The sequence below is a fragment of the Fulmarus glacialis genome, unplaced genomic scaffold, assembly GCF_000690835.1.
Source record: "Fulmarus glacialis isolate BGI_N327 unplaced genomic scaffold, ASM69083v1 scaffold8650, whole genome shotgun sequence".
Classification (NCBI taxonomy): Eukaryota; Metazoa; Chordata; class Aves; order Procellariiformes; family Procellariidae; genus Fulmarus; species Fulmarus glacialis.
The window spans coordinates 43841-56231 of NW_009189643.1; the positions used below are offsets into that span (position 1 = coordinate 43841).

At 43.7% G+C, this 12391-nt stretch overlaps 1 protein-coding gene across 1 annotated transcript; it reads left to right on the plus strand.

The window, feature by feature from the left end:
• Positions 1-2898: 2898 nt before the first annotated feature.
• On the plus strand, positions 2899-7198 carry LOC104080501 (MDS1 and EVI1 complex locus protein MDS1-like; the record flags this gene model as incomplete). The annotated part of the gene is made up of 2 exons (XM_009582914.1): positions 2899-3016; positions 6849-7198. Coding segments are annotated over exons 1-2 (468 nt in total), but the record flags the coding sequence as incomplete, so codon positions are not given.
• Between the last annotated feature and the right edge of the window lie 5193 nt (positions 7199-12391).

The window sequence follows — 12391 nt, forward strand, 5'->3', positions numbered from 1 at the left end:
AAATTCAGTGTGTGCCAGCCAACATTTATAATTCTTTGTTGCTGCAAGTAATACAGTAGTTTATATGGAAAGAGCAGAGGAACACAAGCAGCCAAATTTTGCTTTTCAGTTACGCAGGTGCAACTTCCCCTGACATCAAGCGGAGCGGCTCCCGTGCAAATGAAAGTAGAATTTGACCCGTAGTCTCTCAGTGCTGGACCCTAATTAAAAGCCAGCGTCTGGTCCACATCAGATGCTTTTGACTGCGTTACTCAATTAGACATGAATGACACTAGACAGAGCTCCGAACGCTACCAGTTATTGTAGGGGCTGATAGTGAGAATTGCCAGAGCTGACGGGCAGGTCCCTACACAGTTACTATATTATGACTTTGCTGGTCTAGTACCAACACTTGGCAACCCTGAAATTACCCTGTCTCAAAGGCCTGATGCTCTTGAGTATGTGTGTGACTTTGCTTCTCACTCGCCTGTGGACACATTTCTCCCAAGTGCTCGGTGCTCATCCTACCCTCAGGAGCTCGCTTCTGCTCCCAGTATAAGCCTCTTGTTTCAGGGTTATTTTTTCTGTAGACACAATAATTTAAGAAGCAAAAGCTGCTTCCCACGCAAGGAAGGTTTTTAATCTTTTAATGATCCGCACTGTCATTACCGATGTGCAACGAGGCACAGACAGAAGCCACCGGCAGCGCTGAGCCCTTTGCACGGGGCGCTCCCGCGGTGATCCAAACTGAGCTCCCTTTCCTTTCCACACGGACACCGCAGCCCGCGGCGCAGCACCGTGAAAAGTTGGCGATTTCCACACTTCAGCCCCAAAGCACGCAGTGCTCAGGCTGCCTTTTTCCGCCTGCCTTTGTCTGCGCAGCTTTTCCTACAACTCCCTCTTCTGCCGGCGCCGCAGAAGGGTTTGCTCGGCGTGGCTCGGCTCTGCGGTGCAGGGAGGCTTTGCTGACCGCGCCGTGCGAATGCCCTCTGCGATCTGCAGCGACACGAGCACGAAGGGAAAGCTGAAATCTGGGCATCGCGTTTCCCTCTCATTTTGGTACCTTAGCATCAGCCTGAAGAAATCCGAGTGACTTTGGCTAACTCCAGGACAGACACTGATCTCGTTTATTCCCAGGTGGATTTAAGTTGTGTAAGAGAAGTCGGAATTTGGCCTTTGGGGCCACGGCACGGGTGCTTTGGTCCCCCTTGCTCTTGTTGCATGGTCCGTGGTTTTCAGGATTGGACCTTTTGAGTGTGTTCAGGACAGCTTTGGTTTTCTCATGTTTGTGTCAGGGTCAAGTAATACGAGTATGCAAAATACCCATGCGTTTGAAGGATAATGTTTGTGAAAGTATTTTTCCTTAGTAATTGAAGTAATGATTCAAAACTGCTTCAAGCGCCGTGTTTATCTCTACACTTGCTTGTAATCTCTTTTGTTGTACAACCAAACTTTCTATTTGTAAAACAGTTTTTCTCTCCCCTGTTAGTTTTATGATTTTTCACCTAATTGGGAATTACTAGTTCTATTCCGTTTAGAATCTAATCTCATTTGATTAGGTCTGTCTGATGCTTTTCACAATGGGGTCCTGCCTGGGGCCCCCAGACTGTGTTACAATACAAATGATAATAAATAACCGTCATCAGGTCCAGCTCCACAGAACAGTTCTGTGAATAGGGAGCGGCACAAACCAGTTTCAGGTACGTTAACTGATAAAACGTTCAAGTAGAGTAATGTAGCTCTTGGCTAGAGTCCCTTCTGTGTCTGGAGATAGTAACCCAACCTCTGCATGTTTCTAAAGCTAAGGATCCTTCTCTGCTTCTCCTCTAGAAGATGTGACAGTGGCCCCCCCCTGAGCCATGCCTACCTGCTGTGGGACTGTCGGGTGGCTCCCGTGGAGTTCATCACTCCCTACATGCTCCTTTTGAAGCTAATGGGTTTCCTTCTCTTAATTTTCTGCTTTTCCTGACCTCCTGTGTTCTAGAACGATGTGGATATATTTTGTAATCAATCAGGCCCTGCCTGTAACAGTTTTTTCTTTAATACTTGTTCAAACAGAAATTCAGATAAAGGTGTCTCATTTGTATGCAACGGGAAATGCTTGCCTCCTTTTTAGATATCCCTGCAAATACTCCACGCTGATTTCCTCAGCGCTGAATAGAAATGCTAGGTCAAACAAATATAAATGCTCTCTGGTCTCTTTAAAGGATCCGACCCCGGGCTTTGTGGTACATTCAGGTCCACCCTCGCCTTACCCAGAAGGGACTAATTCACTCGATCCTAATATGTTCCCTGAAAGCCTTCGTTAATGCATCTTCACCAAAGGCTCATATCAGGCATGGTCAACAGCACTAGTGGAGCGCAAAGCTACTGACATGTGATGGACTTCTCCCATCGAACAGAGCCAGGTCCTTCCGATGTCATCTTTCTCACCTTTGAGAAGTTGCAGGCATGAACCTGTGTGTATCTCCTCATTGCAAAGAGCCACTTCCACATTTATCTCAGCTGTTACTTTACCCTGCTTGGAAGATGATGGCATTAGAAACACTTCTGAAGTAGGCTCTCTAGATGCTTTTGCTTCCAGCCTACCTCCTTCATCCAGAGTAATCAACTATCCAGCTTATGATTAAGTCACTGGTGGGCATGTGCATGAGTCCAAGTGCAGAGAACTGGATTTATGTGCTAGAGAGTTTATCAGTCAATAGTTGCTTTGGGAATGTATATCTTCAGGCAGAAATTGCCTGAAGAAAGGGAGAATGCATAGTCTGTATGGATACGTTTCTGTTTGTTAGGGATGGCTTTGGGTCTGGAGATCTGAATGTAGTCTTGATCCTTGGAGGACTTTGTGTGAACTTTGAGATGAAGACCACCCTGAAATGCTGATACGTGTAATACGCTAGCGCGTCCCCTTGATGTGAGATGCCGTCGTGCGGCATTTCAGCTGCAGAAAGGCATGGTTTCATTGAACGTGTGGCCCAGTATGATTTTGAAAACAGCACGCCTGTGCCTCGCTGGCGATTGCAGCCGGTAAAAAGCGGTTGGGTTGCGTTCAGCAACCTCTGTCTCTCTCAGTTGTTAGTGCCTCCTACCTAATTGCTCTCGCAGAGGATAAGCGTGCTGAACTGCTAAGAAAAATCCAAATGGAAGGAAGTGCTCTCCTCCTCCCAGCCATGCACAGGAGCCCTCTCGGTCTCAAAATGACCCCAGGCCCCGGAGTTAAGGCGGTAGCTTTGGCACATGGCTCTCCCATCTTCATCAGGCACATCCCCAGCACGCAGCCACGTGGACTCTTTCCTGCTGGCGTGCAAGGTTGTGTCAAAAGTGCAAATGCAGGTGTCCTCCCTGGTCTTTTAGTAGCAATTAACCTTTCCTCCTGGGTTTCCTTTGAAGCTTGCTCATGTTTTTGTTGTAAAATAGCTGTGAAGAATTTTATGGAGGCTAATATCTAAGCTTCCACATTACCTCATCTCATCTGTTCCCTTATCAGGGGCCTCGATTTTACTTTACCCCATCTCTAGCGGGGATAATTACTGGACTTTAAAGAAGCCATCTTGAATTTCAAAACTGCAGTGCTATCTGTGTGAATGATTTGCAGTTCACTGGGAAAGCGATGCTTACCAGCACAGTCCCTGGGTCTCATTGTAACCTCACAAAGATTTTCTATCAGTCAATATCCCATAGTTTTGGTGGAAGTCCCTCTGATCTCTGTGGGTGTAAATTTTAAGGGGAACAGTCCCACACCCTTTGAAAATGAAGACCATATCCTGGTTCATGGACATTGATTTTAATACAGCTCCTTCTATCGCTAATTTCACAAATATGTCTTAATGGTCTTCCTGTCTCTTGGTCAGTTGTAAGTCAACTTCTTGTTTATTTTGAGCTTTTAAAATATATATTTGTTAGAATACGTTGCTATTTCAGGCAGAAGAATATTTCAGTAATCCGTTTTACCCACACTGTTAGGGCTTTGGGACATATAGGCGTATTATATTTTCCAGAGCTTTCAAACTGAAAGCCCGTGTTTAACGACGACATCGGGTGTGGCTGCTGGAAATCAAAGGAGGCACAATAGACCCAGCAAACGGACTTGTCTCGCTGCCAGGCTTCCAGAGGCCGATTTATCAGCTGCAGGTTTGACCCTATATGGCTAAAAAATGAGCGTAGCCAGAATGACTGAGATAAGTATAACTGAGGCCTTTGAGTCTGCGAGAGAGAAATTAAACTGGACTGTCCCTGGGGGAGAAGAAACATCTGCAAAGCTGTGCTTGCTAATTGTTTAAGGCTCGGTTTGTGGGCAGGCGCTGCTGGCAAGTGGGGCTGAGGAAGGTGGCCCTTTGGGGAAAGGCACAGAACAGGTCACTGCTTGCCGTGACTTAAACGATTTGGTTGTGCTGCTTCGTTCTTCGGCGGAGGAGAGTCGAGCGTGGCCATGGGGCACAGGGAGAGCAGCCTCGGTTTTATGGGGCGCTGCTTGGTGGGATGGGGACGACAGAAGTGAGCACGTGAAATGGGCTTTTTAAGGAGTTTGAGTGTCAGGCACCCAGCTGTCATGGAAAATCAGTAGGATTTAGATGCCTGAAGTTTTTAAAACCCCCCTTCCAGTGAGCCATGTGCTTATCATCATCCAGATCACTTTCCTTGTGCGATTTCTCTTCCTGCACCCCATGTGTATACATGGGTTAGGTTTTTTTCCTGCCCCCCTTGTTTCAAAAACAGCTGAAGTCTTTTAGGCAGGACTGCAATCTAAACAGCTGGGGGAAGACATCTGAACAGGAGTGAGCCTGCCCTGGGCGGATGCAGCATCGCTGCCGGCCCGTGAAGGCAGGGAGCTCATCGGAGTTTCGGGGATGCTCAGGAGGTGTTAGACCAACCTCTCTCACCTCTCCCACCGTGCCGGGGCAGAGCCATGTTTGGGGGCAGCAGCAATGCCATGGCATAACAGAGATGGCTGCTAACGTGGTCGTTTCAGTGCAGAGTGAAATGAAGGGTGACATCCAGGTGGAGCTGTGTCCCTACCCTTTTCATGTCTTCTTTCCTGTTACTTGGAGTCCAGGTTGAATTTTGCTGTGGGTCAGCCCTGGGAAAGTATGGGCATGGGCTCGTAGGAGCAAACTCTGCACCAGTGCTTTCACGAGCCCTTGAGCATCTTTGCCAAACTTGGCACCGCTAAGCTGTGACAGGCAGGATTTCTGAAGCACGAGTGATGGAAAACCCCTCTGTGTGTCCTTCTCAGCTAAACGGTAGAGTCAGTCAAGATTTTCTACTTCTCAGAGCCCCAGGTATTAGAAAAGTGACAAACTAATCGATAATTGGGTTCAATCGTTAAAGTGCAGGGAGAGTCTGCCAAACCAAAGGCCAAAGGAACGGGTAGCTGAACTTTCTTGTGACATGTATGAGGTCATAGCCAGTGCCACATAAAAGAAAGAAAAACAGTTCATGGCTGTGAATAAATTGCTCGCAGATGAAGAATCCAGTTTGCCAGTCTTGTGATGGGAGCAATCTATTCAAATGATTTGTTATGTCCCAGTGTTTGTCTTAGGCAGTACCAGAAGCATGAAAAGTACAGATATAAAACTGTGAGATAATATGTAACAAAGATGTGAGAGATAATGGGCTATGACCAGTTTCCAGTGGAAAAGGCATACGGTGCTAATCTACCATGGATAGTTTCTTAAATGAGCAAGAAATTGAAAGAACATTTTAAAGTTTCCTGTTTCTTCTCTGAAACGGAGTAATTCTGAACGCCAAGCCCAGCGTAACACTTTAATTTCTGGGCCAACCATATTATGCAAATATCCTCATGCTCAGATCTTAAATACCTGATCTCTCAACTTCATTCCTTGGAGAATAGTATTCTCGCCTCCTGTTTAGGTTAGAATTAAGCAGAATGAGCTCTGGTGTGTGGGAAAAGTGCGGTAACATTAATAAAGTTAAATGAATGTAAATAATGAAGAAGTTTTTTGGTTAGTTTGTCTTTTTGTTCCTTTTGCATGTATTATTGGGTTGAGCACTAAATTGGTGGTGCAGCTAAAGCCCCTGCTGAAGTCACTCAGAGTTTTTTGACTAAAAGGAATTTACAATCAGCCTTACATTTTGAGCTGTCAAAACCAGTGAGTTTTTCTTTTTTCTTCTTTTTTTTTTCTTTTTTTTTTTTTTTTTCTTTTTTTGTTTGCTGGCTAAGCCCCAAGGATGAAGTTTTTTTTTTTTTAATGTGTTTTGGATCTGTCCCAGGTTTTTTTGCAACTGTAAGAGGAGAAGGTTCATGTTCTCTATAAGGTGCTGTTTGGATCCTGAACTTATTTTAGACCATTGTGTTTCTTGGAGGTCAATGGTAAGACACTGATTTACATCAGCTGAAGTTCTTGCCAAGAGTTGTGTGGTAGGCTGGATCCTTTCCTCCAAAGACTAATTGGAGGCCATCAAACTTAATTTTGGCTACTTTAGGTTCAATCTGTCTCTCTGAAAGATCAGTAAAGCTTTCCTGCTTTTCACTTCACTTAGATTTCAGTTGTGACATATAATGCTGGCTTTCAATTGTAATTTCAAAGAGTATGCAATGCAAAGCGCTATATCCGGATAATAGGGTGTGCCTGCGTATACATCTGTATGTAATTCCCTCGCTTGTGTTCAATGATGTAAACCACTTTTGATGTCAGGAATATTGAGAAAAACACTGTGTACCCCCAGGCCTACAATAGGGAAAAGGCTCAGCTCCTTCCAGGGTGAGGCTCTGCTGCGGGACTAGTGATTGATGAAGGTGCCACCCGCCTACCAAACTGTCCTCTCCATTTCAAGTGCAGGCTGAAAGGGTTTCATATGCAAAATCTGTCCGTATATTTCAAATCCTACTGTTTGGCTTTATTTTCCAGGTGATGAATGTTTGTACGAAAGCTTTCCTGAACTTCCTTTGGAGGAAGCGCCAGAAGCTGATGGAGAGGCTGCAAACATCCAGTGTCCAACATCCGCCAACATTCAGGAGCCGTCTTCTCCAGCAACCTCCAGCGAAGCTTTCACGCCAAAGGAGAGCTCTCCTTACAAGGCTCCAATATACATTCCCGATGACATTCCTATTCCTTCAGAGTTTGAGCTCCGAGAATCCAACATTCCTGGAGCAGGATTAGGGATATGGACCAAAAGGAAGATTGAAGCAGGGGAGAAGTTTGGCCCTTTTGTAGGAGAGCAGCGGCCACACCTTAAAGATCCCAGTTACGGTTGGGAGGTAAGACACTTTACATTCTTTCGGTCTGTTGAACCCTCTTGCGTGTCTATAAACACAGAAATATTTGTAGAATTTGAGTCCTATCCTGCAGCAGCCAGGGGAAGTTTGTGTGTACGAAGACTGCTCTGTGGCCTTTCGGGGCTTTCTGGATGGAAACAAGTGTAAATTGAAAAAGAAAAAAGGCAGGAATTGTTGTTGCTCTTCATGCATGAAATCTGTCTGGGTGGATATTGGCAGGTGATGCCCCTTTTGGGGAAGGAAAGGGAGAAGTTGCGTTGCTGGAACGTTTCTGTACCATTTTTGGTCTGCTCTTGTGCAGTCCTGCCGTATGTCTGTAGGGGAGGGATTTGCGAATGACACTGCACTATCTATTTGAAAAGAAACTGGGTGCTGCTTTCAGGGTTGTGTATTGCCGCTTTTTGTTGACAACGGTTAGAATAGCCCTAAAATCTGGCATTGTGTGGCTAAAATTGCTACTGCAGAACCTTGTGCTACTCGAGGACTTTGAAAGCTGGGGGTTTGATCCTGGTTCCATTTAACTTAACGGGAATTTTGCCATTCATTCGGTGAAAGCACGTTTGGACGCTGGTGTCAAACCTAGCACACGTGGGGATGGTGCGGCTCATGTTACTTCTGCAGATGCTCTGAGAAAGGTTGCTTTTCTTGAAGGAGCTCAAGGCCTCCTTTGGCGAGTGCAGCGGTTGCCTCTTGCTTTCCCTGCCTTTGGGGTTTTTCTCGCTGTGATATCACCATGGAGCTGGCTGAGTTGCAGGTCCACGGTCAGGTCAGGGCTTTGGACCTCAAGTGGTGCGTGCACGTTGCCCGTTGTGTTATGGTGTAACAAGCGTTCTTGCATGGTTTTTATTCATAGTTTTAACAATGTGCTGTAGAAACAGAGTGCAATCTCAGCTTTCCATCTGGTCGTTTCCTTTGGTTTCTGATAAGGGGAGAAGTGCAGAGTTTGCACGGCTCTCCAGGGGCACGACTGACCTCTGGAGAGTTGGGAGGTTCATTTTCCCAGGAAAAATGGAGTTCTGCTGTGGCGCAGAGCCTTGCAGATATGGTGGAAAATAGAGGTTTGATTTGCTCTTAACTGTCCGTAAATACTCGGTGAGTTCATTCCAAACTTTCCATCTAGTTGTTTAAACTCTGGTGAGACCTGTGACAGTATGACAGAGTAGTGTCAGGAGAAATTATAGACTCGGCAGCACTCTCTTGAGTTAACAGACCCTGATGCAATATAATTCCTGGTGAGAAATCTTTATTATTTGAAAAAGGCACCAGGAAGCCATACAATCTGACTTTTAACCACACCACAGTTAAACTCAGATATTGATAACAGAAATTGGAGCAAAACTGCTGAGACATGGCTGTATTTGCAGGCCCAAGATATACCAAAATTAGGGTATTTTTAGGGTATTCCTCAGGTGGTATAGTGCAGGATAGCCCCGCTAATATTGAGGGAAACCCGTCTTGATTTTCACACCCTTAGACGTTGATAATATACTGTAATATTAGAGACTAGTTTTCCTGCTTAAAATATTTAGGATTTTGGGGTCTACGAAATCCACACAAGAAATGCATATCTTGATAGTGCTGGAAGCCCAGCTGGCAGACTGAATCCCTTTCAAGCTGCAGGACTCATGCCGTCTGAACAGCGTTTATGTATTTGGGACAGCTGGAGAGAAGCTATTGAAAAGCATTGGAGCAAAATCACACAAAATCAACGGTCGGGTCCCTCTGCAATTTGGCCACTCATCTAGAAGTACTCTGCAGTGCTCAGGGGAGCTTGAAAGAGAATATTTTTCCACCAAGTGGGTTAAGTACATTTATTGTAATTGAAGGGAGACACAGAAATGCTGGTTACCAGAGTTTACACAATGAGTAAAATGGCACGTAGTGAAGGTTAAGGCTAAAGTACAGATGTGGGGGACTTGGTAGTCTGGAGAAGACCTTCCCAGTGGCCATCCCAGCCCAGATGGTCATCACGTCACTGCTCTGGAAACGGCCACTACTTTGAATCTATGTCTTGGGATAAAAAAGGGAGGAAAAAGCTGTTACTGGTGTGTGGGCTCAGGCAGCGTCAAAGGAAGCGTGGGATGGTGAGGGAAAGGTATCATTTATTGAGGTTTAGGTACGGTCTTGGGAAGATGAGCTTTTCTGGTATCAGCTTTTCTGCCTGAATGGGCACTTTTGTGAAACAGGGTGTTTCTCCTGCCAGGTGCCAATAAGTCAGTTAACAAATGGGGAATTCGGTCTGCTGTTGCTGATATCAAGGTGAAATTTCATTATTATATTTTAAATGGAGGAAGGATGGAGCCAAAGTTTCTGTATGGTACTGACTGTGGATTTAAATGACTTTGTAGTATGAGAGGTTTTAAAATCTTTTTTTCCACAATGATACCTGCATGCTGAGTGAATTGCACTGATGTAGCTGCTGTCAAAATATTCTCTTATGTTTGATTAGATGTAATTCCTAGAATAGTTCATGGCGCTATAGAGGTCAGCTGTGTCTGGTGGCTTCAAAAGGCGAGCTCCCTCAACCTGCTCAAACTGCTCGCTGGTCCCACAGGCCGAAGAAAGCATTTTGCTGCATCTTGGCTTACTTGTTTCTTCACCTCACATTGCTCAGAGAAATACGTGGTGGGGTTGCAACATTGCTAATGTTTGTGCGCTTATTTAATTCTCTTGAATAGACTCCCCTGCAGCTATAGTGAGGTTGACTAAGTGATTGGAAAATCAATCTTTCAATTTTATCTGCATTTTTCTGAGTTTAAGGTGAAACACTGAACATACAATGGTGTTTGGCTTTCAATGATGATGAAGGAAGAATCTCTGTTCAAGAAAATAATTAGCATAAATATATTAAAATATTTTTTGGAAGGAAAGCTGAACATCTTCCTTAGCTGTTTGCTAATGCTGCATATATTACTGGTTTTGCTGTGAAAGATTTGCTCCTTTTTTGCAGTTGTCTAGGATTGCTAAATTAACTAGAGTCTTAAACCAGAAAATTTCAAACCAAAACACTACATGCACATTGCAGGGAAGACTTTATAGCTACACACAAATTTGGACTGTAACTATGTTTTTGGAAAGGACGTTTTTATAACAGACTATGCTAAATTCCCTTGCAAAAGATTGTCATAGTTTTGGGTATTTCCAGCTGTGGGATACTTCTGACTTCCAGGTTTTGTGACCGATGTCCATCTGAGTCGATACTAGGATTAGCATGTATTGGTGGGGAGAGATGTGGAAGCTGGGATAAATGCTGATGTTGATGCAGTTGATGATGCAGAAAAATTTGCTGCAGAAGGCTGAGGAATTTCATGGGATCTGTTCCTGTGTTCCCCCATAGCAAGACTCCCTATGGCATCGATGCGGAGTTTTGTCAGAGCAAGTACAACAAAACAATGTCCATTGTGTCCATTTATATACTTCAGCCATAAAACACACTCTGGGACAAAGAGAATTTGTTGTGATATAGTTGTGCTTGGGTCACGATTGGAGTGCTGTAGACCAGTTTAAATGAAAAGCCATAAATTTGAATTTTATCTCATTTTGTGGGTCTAGAGCCGAGCATTATCTAATCAGGTATTGGTTAGCTAAAGTACAAATCGAACAGGGGGTCACCGGACAAGGGGAAAGGTCGAGCTTTTTTGCAGTTTGTCACTGAGGTTTTATATTTGCCGGCAGCCCGAATATCCAAGGGGGTCGGGAGGCTGTTGCTCCGTGGTTGTTTGAAAAGGGAAAATTGACTGCTGCTTAATCAACAAAGAAAACAAGCTTTTAAGGGATGGCAGTAATTTTTTTTTAAACAAAAGCAAGGGAACACAAATTTAGTGATTTCATCATGGTTCATGCCCTGCTATGAAAAACAACCGGGACAGTATTTCAAAGAAAGCCTTTGAATAGGTCACCAAAGCACATGCACCTATCTTCGACCAGCTTCTTCTGGAGTACGTAGAATATTTAAATTCAGGTCTTTCACTGCTATAGCAAACTCAAAGCCTCATTCACAGGTGCAATTTCTTCACAGCTTTTTTTTATCCTAAACTTTTATTTCTTTACTAGGAAAGTAAAAACAGGAGCAATAAACTCTAATAAATCAAACTTGTCACAGAAGTAAAAAATATTTCAGAGCTTTATAAAGCAGCATATAATCTGTTTATAGAGCAGAGTATATTTTCCTGTCATGACAGCGAGGCTGAAAAACATCTCAGTTTTGGTAGAGTATGCTTGAGTTGATGCTATTACTTCTAAATGGAAATTAGGAGGCTGTTTGCCTATTTGTTTACCTCTTCTCTAACGTTTTTGATGTACATTTTTGGGGAAAGCTGGACAATTTCTTAAAAATTTTTCTGGAGTAAAGGTTTCCCACTGATCTATAGGGACTGGAATAGTTGCAATTTTAAGTTTCAATTCTGCAATTTTTGGCTTTCTTTTGGCATTTTTTAAAAATGTAAATTTAGGTTTATTTGAGATTCTGGGTTTTTTCTATCTTTACGAAAATTAAATAATAAGTTACAAAATGTACAGGTATAGGCTTTTAGAATTGGAATCTAAGGTATATGCTCCCAAATCCAGCTTGTAGCGCCTGAACGGATAGCTTAGTTTTCTTGCTCTTGGCATCAAAAAACTTCCACTGTAATCAATGGGAGTTACTGGCTGATTCTGCTCTATGTATCGATATTATACCTCATTTTTGGGTCCTCCTTTGGAAAACCTTTGTCAGAATATTGAAAGCAGCATCTCTCTTTTTTTTTATAAAAACAGAACAGAAAGTAGCATCTTTTAAATAACTGGGCAGGGGATTCACACATCTTAAAACTCACGTTAAGCTATTCGTATTAAACAACGCTGGTGCTGAGGGAAATAACTCCCTTGTAGTCAGTGAAATCACACTGGGAGAGAGCAGTAGATTGTCTTTTGCAAAAAGGAAAAATGAAAGGAACGAAGACTTCATCACTTCCGAATACTTCTCTTAGGGATACGGAGTTTATCCTAGTGTTAAATAAAACCCCCTTAATTTTCTGCTGTTTTCTGACATTTTTCACACCGCGCTGACTTACGGACCAAATCTTGACCTTTTCTTGAATCAACTTTAAGAGCATTAACATGCAAACCAACTCCACACTGGACCAGGTGGTTGGAAAGTGGGAAGATTCCTTGCCTACATTTTCTTCTTGCGTATGG